The sequence below is a fragment of the Pteronotus mesoamericanus genome, unplaced genomic scaffold, assembly GCF_021234165.1.
Source record: "Pteronotus mesoamericanus isolate MK-2021 breed Mesoamerican mustached bat unplaced genomic scaffold, CSHL_Meso_final contig_75, whole genome shotgun sequence".
Lineage (NCBI taxonomy): Eukaryota > Metazoa > Chordata > Mammalia > Chiroptera > Mormoopidae > Pteronotus > Pteronotus mesoamericanus.
Genome location: NW_026555249.1, coordinates 6,788,611 through 6,804,801, shown reverse-complemented (window position 1 = coordinate 6,804,801; position 16,191 = coordinate 6,788,611). Strand labels below are relative to the sequence as shown.

General features: G+C 45.7%; 1 protein-coding gene across 1 annotated transcript; it reads left to right on the top strand.

Moving 5' to 3' along the window:
• The first annotated feature begins 1,318 nt into the window (after nt 1–1,318).
• On the top strand, nt 1,319–12,156 carry CAPSL (calcyphosine like). The gene is made up of 4 exons (XM_054584012.1): nt 1,319–1,455; nt 6,760–6,937; nt 7,211–7,420; nt 12,055–12,156. Exons 1-4 carry the CDS (start codon nt 1,319–1,321, stop codon nt 12,154–12,156), a joined length of 627 nt encoding a protein of 208 aa, XP_054439987.1.
• The last annotated feature ends 4,035 nt before the right edge of the window (nt 12,157–16,191 follow it).

Below are 16,191 nucleotides of genomic sequence, written 5' to 3'. Positions count from 1 at the left end.
CGGGAATCAGAGAAAAAGGGCCAGAGGGAGGGAACGGGCCGTTGGTTTTTGGGAGGTGCTGTAGGAAATGTGGCAGTTAAGCATGTGCATCCCTGAATTACTTATTCTGGTCTGTTTTGTGTCTAAGATTCCTCTCTAAGGTTACATAAGGAGAACTTTGTGGGGAGACCTTATGGGTTGATTGGGAGGGGAGCAGCCTTAGAGGGTGCAAGTCTGTATCCCATTCCAAGGTGGCTCTCAGGGGAAGTGCCAGCATTTGGCCAGCAGGGGGAGAGCTTGAGTCAAAGGGTGGATCCATTCTAACACCATTTTGCTGCACGTTAAATGCCGTTCTTTGTATAGCCATCAAGCTGTCTTGCTCTTTTCATTCACAACTCACATGAAAGAGTAATATATAGAATGTTCCTTTTACTGGGGGAGCAGGCCCATATGAAGATTAGTGATTTGGGGGGCCGGAGTGAAACTTAAAGATCACCTAATCGTGTCCTTCTATTTAACAGGGGAGTAGGAACTGGAGGGCCCGAGGTTCGTGACTGGGAGCCTTTTGATGAGTCAGGACTAGAATCGGGTCTCCAGGTTCCCAGTCCCGTGTCCCCACTGTTGTGCAGGTTCTCGGAACGCAGGGGCCCTGGCGGGAGGTGGTTCGCTGCTCACGGACCTCCCGAAAGTCAGTGCTTGACCATGCCTACCCTCTCTCCTGTTTCTGAATATTTAAAACACACAAGCCAAACTGTAGGAAAAAAGATAAATCTGTTTGTCAGGAAAGAGGGAGTGTGTATTTACCTTTTTTTCTGTCCTGAGAACCCAGTTCAGTGTTCAATGGACATTAACCTGTTCTCCAAGGAAAGAACACTGGTAGGACTCATCGAGGCCCAAGTGTTGAGAATCTCAGTGAAGACAGAAGCAACAAAAATTAATGATTGGACCAAAAGGGAGACTATTAAACGTGGAGTCAGAGGGAAAAAAGGAAATTCTAAATAAAAGAATAAAGCCTAGAAATTTGGCTCAAAAAGCGTTCAGAGGCATGGGGCCGCTTTATGATGCATGCCAGCTGAGGACCGGCGGCCTGTGTGACGCTGTTGTCCGGGCTGGAGAACTCAGATGTTCTAGGGACTAGGGAGTTAGGTCCTAGCTACGGCGGCACACAGCTGGTGGACCTGAACGCGAGGAGTGCCGGGGGTTTGCGGCTGCCCTCGGGAAGCGATGATAGGGTGTGCCATGAATGTCCTTCTTGTCGAGGAGGCTGCCGCCCCGCTGGCCCGCCAGAGGCAGGCGACGAGGCCTGCACTCTCCTAACAGGCTGTGGGTTTCTTCTCAGATGGCGGGGACAGCGCGCCATGACCGAGAGATGGCGATCCAGGCCAAAAAAAAGCTCACCACGGCCACCGACCCCATCGAAAGACTGCGGCTGCAGTGCCTGGCCAGGGGCTCTGCGGGCATCAAAGGACTTGGCAGGTAGGACGCGGGCTCCGGGGTGGCAGGAGCGTGGAGGAGAGAGGCAGGGCGCAGCCTGGTGGGGCTGATACTAGTGTGACCTCCTGGGCTCTCAGTGCCTCAGTGGTCAGGACAGGGTTTGGAAGAATTGTTCTCTGAGGTCTCTTGTGACCATTTTTGGTTCTTTGTCCCAGATTTGAAAGGGGCCATGTCTGCTACAAGACAGTGCAGCTGCTGGGAGACTTGAGGTGAAGGGACTAGAGACACTGGGCAGGACAAGGAGAGACGTTCCCTGAAGCTGTGGCAGTAGGGGCTCGGAGAGGGGAGGAAGGGACAGTGATTTAGACACGACTGCAGAATTTGCAGTTTCGCTCTCAGGCAGTCATGTGTTCCCGCCTTCCGGGGGGCGCTGGAATTGCCTGCCGGATATTGAACGGCTCCCGGCCCGTGGGGTCCCCCAGCTCTGCAGGTGCTGGGCTCTGCCCCCTGGCAGGGTGGGTAGCCCTCAGGACGGAGAAGCCCGAGGGCAGAGACGCTGTAGGCCTCTCTGACTGCGTGCCGCCCACGGGGACGTGTGGGTGAGTGGGCCTCTCCCCGGCACGTGAGGAGTTTAGACAAGGAGGCCGAGGGTCACAGAAACAGGACTCTCTGCAGTGTGAGAGGGCGCAGGTCAGAAGGGTACAGGGGGCGGCGGCAGGGAAGCCCAGCCTTACATCTGGAGGCTGTGGAAGGCTCCCCTTCCAGCTAGGCACGTACTGAGCATCGGGGATGTCATTGCCAACAGTCCTGAATCCTCCGACTAACCCCAGCCCTGCTGGAGCCCAGGCTGTGGGCGTGCAGCCCTGGGGCCAGGCTGTCACCGTGCAGCGGGCAGACCAGCCCTCTTCCCTTCCATGTCGTATCACTGCAACCCTCACCTCTTTCATCCTGTGTTCGCATCACTGTGTGTGGTGCAGATCCCGCGGGAACACCCCTGGGCCGTTCGGTCCCATCCCTCCTGCAGCCGACCCCATCTCCCCCATCGCCCCTTGCAGCCGCTTCCCCACGAACTAGCCTCTTGTGAGCAGACACTGTCTCACTCTTGGCCTTTTGCTGGAATGTGGCCTCTGTCTCCTCCCCTTAACTGGTCTTACCCTTTCTCGAATCTTTTCCCAACTCAGGTAGAGGTTCCTTCCTCCTTTTTGCCCCCTCATGATTAGGCTGCAGTTATGTTTTTTGGAGACCACAGGAGGGAAGTACCACTTTCATAGCATCATATCTAAGAGGCATACTGTCAGCATGATTTCTCACTATTGATGTTGACCTTGATCACATGCCTGAGACAGGGTTTTGTCTGGCTTCCAATGTGAAGTTACTCACCCCCTCTTTTTGCAAAGAAGTCTCTATGCAAAGCCACTAAAATGCAGGGAGTTAGGAATATGCTTTCCCTCCTTGAGGGCATAGTATGAACATAATATATCTGGAATTCTTCTATAAGAGAAATCTGTCTCACTTATTGTCAAGATGGCGGCATAGGCAGACGACGCTCGCCACCTCCCACAACCACATCAAAATTACAACTAAAATATAGAACAGCTGCCACTCAGAGCTGTCAGAAATCAAGTTGAATGGAAGTCTGACAACTATAGAATTAAAGAAACCACATCCATCCAGACAGGTAGGAGGGATGCAGACACTGAACAGGCTGTGTGGCGGATAAAAATTTGGGAGGGATATCTTGGGAGTGAGGAGTCCCAGACCCACATGAGGCCCCCCAGCCCAGGGTTCCAATGCCAGGAAGATAAGTCCCCATAACTTCTGGATGCAAAAACCAGCAAGGATTGAGTCAGTGGAAGAAACTTCTGGAGCCCCAAGCAATTTCCTTTTAAAGAACATATACAAGGACTCACCTACTCAGACTCATTCCCTCTGAGCTCCAGCACTGGGGTAGCAGCTTGAAAGTCAGCAGTGGTATAAAAGGAGGAACTGAAGTGTCTGACATCAAGGCGAGCAGAAGCCATTGTTTCTTTTCTAAATCCTCCCCCACAGAGTCAGCAAGCTGTTGCCATGTGTGAGACTCCACCAACCTGGCTAACACTGTTTGACTCCCCCTAGGAGGTCCTCAGAGACTCTTCTCCACCCAGCTTATGGCTCCACCCAAACAGCTTTTCCATATGAATGGCTGGTCTTGCTCATGCTTCACAACTACCTAAATCCTCTCAAATAAGCAACAGTTGGCATCAATGAACTCTAGGCCTGGCACTAGCATCAGCCCACCTAGATTCACAGCTTGGCTTTGCCTGGAAATCTCCAAGCCCAGCACAACTAGCAGCCATCTCAGATTGCTTTACAGCTCAGGCAGAGTGGCCCCGGACAAAACACAGGCAGGGGCTGACTTTGCCCTGCACTAGCAGGGATACCCCAGGGCCAGCTCACCCAGTGGACAGCTACAGACCACACTGGAGCACCACCACCTTCTACGTGCACAGCTGATCCTCCACAGATAGAGGAGGTTGGTGGTCAGTGGTCACAGCCAATCCTTGCACTGACTGGCCTGGGTGAATCTCTGTCTGGACTTGCCAAAAGCAACCAAGGCTCAACTACAAGAAGAGGGTGTACTCAGCCCACACAAAGGGTGCACCTCGAATACCCAGTTTGAGTGATAGGGGAGGCTGTGCCACTAGACCCTACAGGACACCTACATTATACCACAAAACCAAGATGCAGAGTCAAAGCAGCGCTACCTAATACATAGAAACAAACACAGAGAGGCTGCCAAAATGAGGAGAAAAAGAAACGTGGCCCAAATAAAAGAAAAGATCAAAACTCCAGAAAAAGAGCTCAACAAAATGGAGATAAGCAATCTATCAGATGCAGAGTTCAAAATACTGGTTATAAGGATGCTCAAAAAACTTAACAAGGACTTCAACAGCATAAAAAAATCCAGTGAGAAATGAAGGATGTACTAATTCAAATAAAGAACAATTTATAGGGAAACAACAGTAGAGTGGATGAGGCCAAGAATGAATTCAATTATTTGGAACATAAGGAAGGAAAAAAAAAACAAAACAACAAACCAATACGAACAACAAGAAGGAAAAAAATCCAAAAGAATGAGGGTAGTGTAAGCAGCTTCTGTGACAACTTCAAGAGGTCCAACATTTGCATCACAGAGGTGCCAGAAGGAGAAGAGAAAGAGTAAGAAATTGGCAGTCTATCTGAAAAAATAATGAAAGAGAACTTCCCTAATTTGGCAAGGAAATAAACATTCAAATCCAGGAAGCAGAGTCCCAAACAAGATGGATGCAAAGAGGCCCACTCTAAAACACATCATAATTAAAACATCAAAGGTTAAAGATAAAGAGAGTGTCTTCAAAGCAGAAAGAGAGAAGCAGCCATTTGCCTACAGGGAAGTTCCCATAAGACTGTCAGCTGATTTCTCAAAAGGAAAAAAAAAACCAACTTTGTGGGCTAGAAAAGATTGTCAAGAAATATTTACAGTCATGAAAAGCAGGGACCTACAGCCAAGAATACTCTACCCAGCAAAACCATCATTTAGAATCAAAGGGCAGATAAGCAGCTTCCCAGACAAGAAAAAACTAAAGTTCATTATCATCAAACCATTATTATATGAAATGTTAGAGCAACCAATTTTAGAAAAAGATCAAAACTATGAACTATAAAATGGCAAAAAATATGTATCTATCAACAATTGAATCTGAAAACCAAACTAAGCAAACAAGAACAGAGACAGAATCATGGATATGGAGAGCATTTTGATGGTTGCCAGATGGGAGGGGTGTATAGGATACTGTGTGAAGAAGTGAGGGGATTAAGAAGTTACAGAATAGCCATGGGGATGTAAAGTATGGTATAGGAAACGGAGCAGCCAAAGAACTTATACGCATGACCCATGGACATGAACAATGGTGGGGGGAGTGCCTGAGGGAGTAGGGGGTGCTGGGTAGAGGGGGCCATCGGGGAAAAATCAGGACAACTGTAATAACATAATCAATAAAATATAATTAAAAAATAGAGAAAAAAAGAGAAATCTATCTCTTCTCCCCCATTTATTTATTTAATCATTTATTTAAACCAATATGGGGCATGGGTATTTTTACTTTATACTTCAGGCTATAATCCAACTCTGCTTTATTCTGTTGCTCAAGTCATCCCGGTTTTGGCCTTGGGAGTTCATCCGCTTGGCCCCTGTGTCCTGCTGATGTATCCCCATCAATGCAAGGGTTTGCTTGCTTGCTGGTTTGTTTTGAGCATTTTCTTTCTGGGACAAGATGCTCAGAGTTTACCCCACATATTTTCTGCCCCAACCTTAGAGTCAGCAATTTCTCCAAGAAGCCTAGTTCCTCTTATTGGAGAACTGTATTAGAAACCAAGATCTAGCTGCTAGATGTGTTTGCTGTCACTGGGGTGTTGCTTCTAGGTCCTCTCAACCTGGAGATGTATACATATACCGACAGAGGTTTTTATATGTAATCATCGGTGTTTATATTAGGCTGAACTTGAGTTCATACTGATGTCTCCGACTCTAATCCATTACCACACGCTCTAGCCTCCTCCCCAGGTTATCTGTTAGTCCCCCCCATTCCAACAGCGAGAAGCCTGGCTCCCACCTGCTGCTCTCCATTTACTTAACTGATCAATTCCAATATAGCTGAATAGCAATATCAGAATAGTTAACGCATCTCCATGGGAAATACCTTTGCCACCTAGCGTGCAGTGCTGGTGTGCAGCTCCTTTGGCCTTCAGTTTTACTGATTTGACTCATTTCCTAAGTCACTTGTCAGTACCGTCACCCCCCATCCCCTTTTAGTGAGGCTGTTTTAAGCTCCTGTAGTACAGTTAGATTCACTTGTCACAGTCTGCGTTCCTTCCTGGGATCTCCGGACCTTCTAAATAATTTTAAAAAAATTGTTGACGTTAATGATTAGTCTTTGGGCTGTAAATTTTTTTTTGGCTTTAGCAAATGCCTAATGTCCTGTACCCACTGCTATAGTATCGTGCAGAGTAGTTTCATCGCCCTAGAATCCCCCCCAGGCCTCACCTATTCTCTCGCCTCCCCGTCCCATCTTTTTGCTGTTTTTATAGCGTTGCCAAAATGTTTTTTAGTTGGGATTACACAGTGCATGTTTTTTAAAGGTTCATTTTCTTTTATGACATGCTGGAAAGAGGGTCTCCAATTTCAGGGGGAAGGTTCAGAGAACAATCTAAGACTTTTGTATTTTACTTTGAAAAATGCTGAGAGTGGTTTGGTTTTTAAATCTTTATGCTTAACCTCGTTCTTTGTGGGCTTCTTCTTCTTTTGTGTGTGTGTTGTGTTTTCTTCAGAGTGTTTCGAATCATGGATGACAATAACAACCGAAGTCTTGATTTCAAAGAATTCGTGAAAGGGTTAAATGATTATGCCGTGGTCATGGAAAAGGAAGAGGCAGAAGAGCTTTTCCGGAGGTTTGATAAAGATGGAAATGGAACAATTGACTTCAATGAATTTCTTCTCACTTTAAGGGTAAGGGGCTCTGTAAATCAGCATGTCTGCTGAGTTTATCTTTCACGTGGTTTGGACTGGCTCTCTGTTAGTGCCCTGTGAACATGATGGGCAGGAGTTGGAGCACAGATGTCGTCACCATAGGGACTAGGGGGCCACCGTGGTGCATGTCACTAATGGTGCACAAACCATTGCACATCATTGAGGAGAATGAGATGTTTTATCACGTATCATACAAAATGGCTCATTTGGTTGCATGTGTCTTTGTGGATTTTTTTCCACCTCTTTTTATAGCCTCCAATGTCCAGAGCCAGAAAAGAGGTAATTATGCAAGCTTTCAGAAAGTTAGACAAGACTGGAGATGGTGTCATCACAATTGAAGACCTCCGCGAGGTGTACAACGCAAAGCACCATCCCAAGTACCAGAACGGAGAATGGACTGAGGAGCAAGTGTTCAGGAAATTTCTGGATAACTTTGACTCGCCCTATGACAAAGATGGACTGGTAAGTAAAAGAGGCTAATCCAAGGGAAATTTCTTCTATCCAATTTGTAACTGCAGAGAAATAGGAAGTAGGTTCAAAGCCTTAAAAATACTTATATTACAGTTGTTACCTACAGAAGAGAAGAAAACATTTCCTTAGTGACTACCTAAAAAGTTGAGAAATAAAGTAAAAAAATGTGTGTGTGTGTGTGTGTGTGTGCACACAGATGTATCAGTAGGGGATCCATGAAGCGCTAAATACCCACACCTGGAGAATGTGATATTTTGATTAAACATTCCATTTCACGGTAACCATATTTACCATACACAGCTAGCCATTTTCCAACAAATTAGGCTATAATAAAAATATTTAACTTCCAAATGAGACCACAATTCCGATTTTTGGAGCATGATACACAAGGTATTTCAGGGCACTGCTGTGCCTTTTACACACATTCTCATTTGTCGTCACACTTTGCGGAAATGCCATTTAAGGGAAGCTTTCAGTGAAAAGAGTGTCAGATAACAGCATTTACCCTGATTTAATCTTTAGCAGGCTTTGAGATCAACTTCCATGTTAAAAGTACAGTACGCTTAAAGCTGAGTGAAATAAGCCAGTCAGAGAAAGACAAAGCCCATACAACTTCACTTCTACGTGGAATCTAATGAACAAAGTAAACTAATAAACAAAAGAGACAGACACATAGGTAGAGAACGGACTGACAGCTGTCTGAGGGAGGGGAGTTGGGGGGCTGGCTGAGAAATGAACGTCATAGACACTGACAGCAGCGTGGTGATACCAGAGCGAATGAGAGATGGGGGGAGGGAGAAGAGGGTATGGGGGGGAGGTGGTGATGGAAGGAGACTTGACCTTGGGCGATGAACACACAATACATTTTACAGATGATGTGCTGTAGAATTGTACACTGAAACCTACATAATTTTATTAACCTATTTTGCCCCAATCGATTCAATAAAAATGTTTAAGGAGACAAAGAAAGAAAAAGACAAGCCACCTCCCCTTCTCCGTTAACTGCTATCTTCAAGTTACAAATGCGTAGCTCAGTAGGGTTAGGAATCTCCGTAGCTATGTTCAGGCTGAGATGCAAATGTCCTGTGTCTCATCCACAGCTGTACGTGACCTGAGGTGCCTGAAGGCTGCGGTGAGGGGGAGTTCTCTCCTAGGCTAATAGTCAGCAGCAGCCGCCAGCTGGGGAGGCCACCCCGTCCCTGTGGCACACAGGACAGATTAGTGGGACAATGGGTGGGAGGAGGAGATGGCTGCGATAGGAAGAGGAAACAAGTCTTCCCCTTCTGAAGGGAATTACCCTCATCTTTTCCCATAAATCTTCATGGTGCGTCCTATCAACAAAGGGTGAGTGGTATAGGTACTTTTCTTTTATTTCTACTGACATTTTCCTACCAGGGACAGAAAAATACCCTCCGCTTTAGACTGAAGGGGTCACAGAGATAGATTTTTAAAAAGTTGGGGGCGGGGAGGTCCTCAATTCCGTAGAGCAGCAGCCAGATGCCTAGGGACAGCAGTAACAGAACCGTCCAATGTGGCTAGCCTTTGATCTGTGAGATGGCAGTGGAAAAATATCAACTGCCATTTCCCCAGATTAGCCCAGCTCTGCATGGGACCCCAGAGTGCATTCACCTCCCCTCTGCAGGTGGTTCCTCCTCGTTGCCAGGGGAAACCTCAGCTGCCCTTCGCTTTAACCCAAGTAGACATAGCCAGTTGTTGTGATTCAGCTGATTTAAAGTTCCCACTCCTGTCCCTTTTGACATTTATCTTAAAATGCCACAGTAAGCTCATAAACGTCATTGGGGTTTTTAGCAAGTACAGCACTTACTATCACCTGAGTATCACAGACTCCGTACTGATACCCAACTCTGACTTTGTGTGATCATCGTCGGGGTTTGTATCAATAATGCAAATTTCTGTCTGCGTGGCAAAACTACAGAATCTGATTTGGGGGCATGTGGAGCTCAAGGATTTACAGTTTTAATAAGTACCCTAGATGGCTTTTATTCAGGTTCATATTTGAGATTTTGGCCTCTAAAAGATTCAAAAGTGCCTGTATTTAATTATTAAATATAACATACACATTACTCTCATTTAACATAATTAGGGATCTGGGGGCTGTCTACTGAGCACTCACTACCTGTTGGGCATTGTGTTAAGGGCTTCACTGAGATATCTCATTGAAGGGACATAATGAAAATGTTTCTGAAAAGGGATGTGTGACTTAAACTTTTGTACGTTGAGTCATATTTTAAACACGCAAGGACCTGTCAATGTAAAAACCTCCATGTAAATTCTTCTTAAAGAGAATAATTAGCCCTTAATTTATATCTTTCAAATTGAGCTGTTTGAGGTATCAAGACTTCCTGTGGTGAAGCGATAGCTACACTTAAAGCCCGTGCTCTCACTTACGCTTAAAAAATGTAGTCTGTATCCCCAATAAGACAGACTTTAGAATAAGACAAAAAAGCTAGCACATTGCTTAGCCAAGATTGATGTTCAAATGCGTGAACTTTCAACAATTGAGGCTTAGCTGTCACCTAGCCCGAAGCTACTCAGGTTTGCAGCAGCTGCGGAACCGGGCGTCGCGGGTCCTGCCGGCACACGCCGCCCTCGGCGTCCAGAGCAGCCCGGCGCCAGAGCCGCTGGGCGGAGAGGTGACAGCAACCAAGCGGCGGGCGGCCCAGGCCGTCCTCCCCGGCTGGCGGAGGCCTCCGCTGCTCCTTTTTAAAAAATGTCTAGGTTTTGAAATTTACATGTGTGTATGCTGTAATTATAAATATTAAAAAAAATCTCTTAGAATTATGTTAGCCTTTGCCGGAATGTAAGTTTATCCCAATAGAGGAGATTTTTTTGCTCATTAAAAATACTTAAAGCATATTACAGACTGTATGTAGATACCCCAAACTTATTTTATGATTTTTCTAATCAGGCTGGAGCTGAGAAACAGGGGACTGTCTTCTGTGTCATGGCTCAGATATTTCTGTTGTTCTGTGTTGTTCCCTTTGGGGATCTTCTCCTTGGTATAGCATCCACCCTGTCCCTTAAGTGTACCATAGCCAAGAGGCCTGCAAAAGAAGGGATGTCCATTCTCTCATTTTTTTCTAATGCCAAAAAAAATTAATTAATTAGTCATAGCTATTACTACCGAGAAGTAATTGACTAAAATGAGGGCCGCCTAATGGGGCAAATCACAGAATTTGTGGTTCAGGCCATTCCCAGTATAAGCTGAGTCTCAGGAAGCAAGCAGGCACTTCTCTAAGAGTAACTGATGGCCTTTCTGGAAATGATTCTATCTGTTAGCTCTGACTTCTGGCTTTAGGTAGTCTGACTTAGAGGTGGGGTTTAAGGCTGTGTAAGTGCAGAATGCAAAGGACAAGAATAAAAGCATTCAAGAAAGGGGGACATTAATGGTCTTCTAATTTTAATAAAAATCTATGCACATATATTATTTATTTCAACTTCCAAGACCATTTATAAACACAGTGTAACTATTAATTCAGTCCAATGCCTTTCTTCCTACTGCTTTTTATTACTTTGGAGGGTTGGGGCTGGGAGGCGGTACAGAGAGAGAACCGGACCCTCTAACTTTTTTCTCTGTTTACTTATACTTTCAGCAACACGGTAAGTGGGTCAATCAGCTCATACGATTCTTGGAAGAGATAGGTGGGTACTTGGAAGGAGAGGAGTTTGCTGTTATGGGGTACGAAAGGGTTTTGAATTTTTAATGGACTTCGCTATTTGCAACCTTTTTAATCCTTCATGGCACTTAAATTCGAGGCTAATTAGAGAGCCATAAATTTCTCAAACAGCCACCATTACTGAGTCTGTGTCTTCCGTATAAGCAGGGCTTCACCTTGGGCTGAATCGACTGGTTGCAGACACCAAACAGGGGGCCAGTTCTTTTCTCCAAATCAGCCAGTGCGGTCGGAGTGCAGGCTTCGCCTACAACTATTACAAAGAAAGTGATGTAAAATCCTAGCATAGGTAAAAACATCAGTTGATATTCCTAAGGGGCAGTTATAGGCATAGGATAGAGAAACCTCTCCCCCCACCCTGGGCAGTGGGGAGGCATGAAACATGCGGCACTTTTTTTTTTTTTTTTAACTGATTTTGAGCCTTGAACAAGTAACCTGTATCTTTAAAAAACATGACACCATGAAATGGTTAACAAGAAATCTGTTTCTTTACCCACAGGACAGAACTCCATTTTTTGAAAGGTAACACATTCTTCTCCCTGAACCAGGGACATGGGATGTCATTCCTGATATGTCACGGAAAGACAGTATTAACTACGGTTAAAAGCTCTCGATTCTTATTCTGAGTTTCAGCCTCACTTCTCCGCACAGATGGGCTCGGCTTTTACAGAAGGAGAAAATCTGTATCTCCCTTTCCACTTTTGTTACCAGTTTGGAAATTCTCAAGATTTTCTTCCTCTCTTTCCTTGGGCCACCTGTCCCCTCCAAGCTCGCCTTCACTTTTTCCTTCCTTGAGATCTATTCCTCAGCTGCCGTCACTAGAACGCTCCCTTGATGGAAATCTCCTTTTCACTTACAGGTCCTGCAGGTGGGCCCCACTGAACGGTGAGAAGCAAAGTTTCGTGTTTGTTTCTAACCTCTCCCCTGCAGGTGACCCCTGAGGAGTTTATGAACTACTACGCGGGGGTGAGTGCGTCCATCGACACCGATGTATATTTCATCATCATGATGAGGACCGCCTGGAAGCTCTAACTGTAGGAACTGGTAACCAAGGCCTTGGGTACAGCCACGTGGCTCCAAATAGTTAAACATCAGCCCCAAACCCAGATCATATTTGAGTTCATGTGCATCCCAGTGTTTCTTCCATGTCAACAGCATTTTCTAGGGCAGAAATAAAGACACTAAGTGGTTTATTGTGATTCGACTTCTCTGAGCCTGTTTCCTTGGATCTAAAATAGAAATTAATTGAAGTAGATCTGTAAAGGTCTTCGAGCCAGGCTGATTATGCACAGGTGTCTAATACACATGAGATGTCTTCTTTGGCCAGTAATGAAAGTTGGGATATTTTAATTATAATTCCCCTCCATGCAACCACAGTCTTTCTTCACCTCCTTTCAGACGGCTCATTTCTAGGTGGGAGAATTTATCCGTCTTTCTGACTCTAAATATTTAAGTGCTTCAGTGCCAATTTGGAGACTGGAAGGAGACCACGCGTTGGTCTGCACTTCTACCACTAAATCTTGACTTTCTCTGCTCAAAGCTTAGGGAAGCCTCTGTTTTGTAAACAGATTTAAATGGCATTTTAGGATCATTTTAAAGGCTGGGGTGAGACTGGAGGCTGTTTCCTTGAACAGCAGAGCAGAACGGTTCAAAGTGTTTTTGTGGTTGAAGCCTGAGGCTGGGCTGTGCTCCCCGATCTCCCGTGGGACGTCTTGTCCTGTGAGTGGGCGGACCATACCCCTGAGCCTACACCTGGTGGCATGTTCCTTTCTCTGCTCCTTGCAGTTGGCCAGTGGTGTTGAAGCCCTTGCCAGCACAAGGAGGTCAGTGTGACATAGATAGGGTCACAGGCACACTCCAGAGCACACTGTCCATCTTGATACTTCATGGCTGAAAGCATTCTCCTCCCAGCTCTAAGCCTTGGATTCATATTGTTAGTGTGTGAGAATATCCCTAGGGAAGTCTTGTAAGCCAAGGCAGCCCAAGCTACTGGAAAATAGATGTTGAAACTACAGCTCTAGCTCTGGTGCTCTGGGTTGGGGCCAGAGAGAAACGCGCAGGGACTAGCCAGCCCTCTGGCTGAGGTGCTGGACGTAATGACAGCTCTGCCTTGCTCCTCAGGGACAGCCCCTCTTCTTGGCACCTCTGTCCCTGGCTGCTCTCATCCTCTGGTTTGGGGACATGGGTTGGAATAATGGTACCCTTTATGATCTTACATATTTAAGTGACTCTGGATTGAGGATTCGAACATACACCATGTTTTATATGAATTCATTTGTTTCATTCTTTTCATTTCTCAGACTTGGACGTTGAGATCAGGATAGACACTGACCTAAAAATTGTGAGAATAGGTGTTTTCAGCTGTGAACTTTAGCAGTCTTTAAAGACCTTGCTTTGCAGGTTGTCAAGAAGCTGACCTCTCATCCTGGTCACAGGCTGGAAAATAGACATTTTTCCTTGAGGTAAGGGCCTCCCCAAAGAAGCTAGCCATTTTGGAAATTAATTACACAAGTCTGGGTTTCCATTGGATTCTTTATCTAGGCTTCTCTAGAGGTTGGCGGGCCAAAGAGGCCAAGTGTTGTGAGGAAACATATAGACATGATAGAGAAACCCAGAAGCAATCATGAAGAAATGTGTAGAAGACATATCCATGTTTTCTGCAGCTTGCACCTTATACATTGTGGCTGAAGAGAGGACCCCGGTTTCCTGGACATGGCAGATTTCAAGCTGACTGCTCTAGATAGATTTGTGTCTTTGATTCTGGGTATGACTCATGCCTTGCTTAACTGGGGCCATCGAGGTAGCATGTGATTCTGAACAGGGACTAGGCTGCAGCTGTCTTCCCCTGTTGTAGTTGGCTTCCTGTCTAATTGGGGCACAGGGCACAGCTATCAGATTTGAGATAACCCATGCCTCACAGTGTAGTTGGTCACATTCAGTCGCTGCCCTGCTAGCAGAGTTGGTCTGGACCCACAAGCCATGATTCCACTGAGGCCCTCTTGCTTTCCATAAGTGAGATCTCACAACCTCACAGCCTGGTGGGAGGAACAGAGAAAGGTCATTAAAGATCATTTGTTAACACTTTCCTGGATCTATTTTCTGTTTATTTAATGTACACACTTTAAACATTACTCCATTTGCAATTTAAAAAGTAAGCATTTGGGCAGGAGATAAAACACAATAAAAAGTTTGCAAAGCAACCCTTGGGAACACCTTACGTTTTGGGCTTGGACCCCAGATAGGAAGTACACAAACAAACAAAAAAGAAAAAAGAAAAGAGGATGAAATTAGCAGCTTTTTATGAAATAGGAACAATGTTTGCAAAGATTCTGAGAGTCAGGTTTGGTCAGAACAAGCCCCGGTATCAGCATTGAATCTGGGTTCTAACTCCCCCAAAGGGAAACCCAGGCAAGGATGGAGGGGACCGTGACTCAGCTCTGTTCATGTCCTGCTGGGTTCCATTCATTATGCAGATGAGAACTCTAAGAACTGCTGCACTGAATTGTAAACCAAGGGAAGATTCTTCCAGTCAACCTGTGGGGCTGATTTCCACAGACATCCAAACTTTGATAGGATTTGCTTCCAGAGCCAGATGGCACTTTGGAGGCTGATGCGTGGCTCTTTGTGGTCGGATGGCAGGTGTGGGGGCATGTTGCACACCCTAATAGCAGCTTTGAAGGCCGGGCAGCCTCCTCCAAGCAGGCTGCAGATTGACTTTGCGCACATCATGGTTTTTGGTTGAAAATACATCCCATCGATAAGCATTTATTGAGCCACTGCCATGTGGCATGTTCTAGTCTAGACTATGAGGGTAGAGCAATGAGCTAGAATAAATGCAAATGAAACCACTGGCTTTCAAACCAAACTAACAGCCCGCGGTTGTTAAGCAATCAGGGAGGCAGGAAAGCATAGGTACTTCACCTCCCCTCTCTGAGTCTCATCCAGCTTCCGGAGCCAGGACGGCGGTGGGGGGCCTTTCATAACGCAGAGTGTTGGGGAACTATGTTTTGTTGAATGTAGACAATCTATCAAGACAAGGCAAGGAGTGTCCCCCTCTTTTCTTGGAGGTAGATAATTGTCCCTTCTTTTGGCCAATGCAGATGCTTCACTGAGCCACAAGGGTACAAGTGGTAATGATTCAGCCCTCATCAGGCCTCGCAGGGGTGCCTTCTGTTCCACCGATTAATCCAGTGGAGAGGTTAAATTAAGCAATGTATCCTTGGATGGTGTGTGGGTGCCTTCTACTCCTCCTCCATGAAATTCTGCTTACACCCTCTGAGCAGTACACCTTTTTGGAGTGATACTTACTTCTTTTGGGCATAGAATGAAAAACCTCACAAATTCCAGTTTTTGAGATTAGTCAACAAACTTGCTTTTCTGGAAACTGTAAGCTGTTCTTTAAAATAAAGACCTTGTTGAAAGTAGCAACGGTATTTCAAATTTTAGAAATGTTTATGATTCAAGGAAAAGCCGAAGTTCTAAAGATCTAACAGATTGTCATATAATGTTATTTGCACGTAATTGATCCTGTTGGAAGCCAATGCTTCTAAGCACAGTTTTCTTCTCGGAGTTGCTTGTGTGAAAACTGCTTGACATTGGTGGAGATAGCTAGCTCTTTTATTGGAATAAAAAAATACTCCGCTAAGCAAATCCCCTAAAATTATGTTCTAAAACAGACGCCAGGAGTGATCTGTTGAAAGAAACCTAAACAAGTGATTGATGGGCGTTCTGAGACCATCGCTGTGTGAGAAGCGCCCTCTCTGTCCTCTCCGAGGTGTGGTGAGGGAGTTGTGGTAAAACAGTTCTTCCTCTCTGAGAAGAGCACGGCTTCTTGTCTCATCCTCACACCTGCTTTGCCAACGCCAGGGTTATCCCTCAGCAAAACAGGGTGGAAGCTGCTTTGCAGGTCTGAGACGCACTGAAAACACAAGCAGCTGACCAGCAGCTAGGGTTTTACTACAGGATCTTGCAACTACAGAAAGGCACATCGCATCAGGGAAAGAAAATCGCAGCATGTAATAGCCTGCTTCTTTTCCTCTAGATGCTTCTCCCTATGCATCATACGTG

Excerpts from the sequence above, each read along its gene's own strand:
- CAPSL (XM_054584012.1), top strand. The coding sequence starts at position 1,319 with ATGGCGGGGACAGCGCGCCATGACCGAGAGATGGCGATCCAGGCCAAA. Across the intron at positions 1,456-6,759 it reads GGCATCAAAGGACTTGGCAG|AGTGTTTCGAATCATGGATG; the intron begins GTAGGACGCGGG and ends TGTTTTCTTCAG. Across the intron at positions 6,938-7,210 it reads AATTTCTTCTCACTTTAAGG|CCTCCAATGTCCAGAGCCAG; the intron begins GTAAGGGGCTCT and ends CTCTTTTTATAG.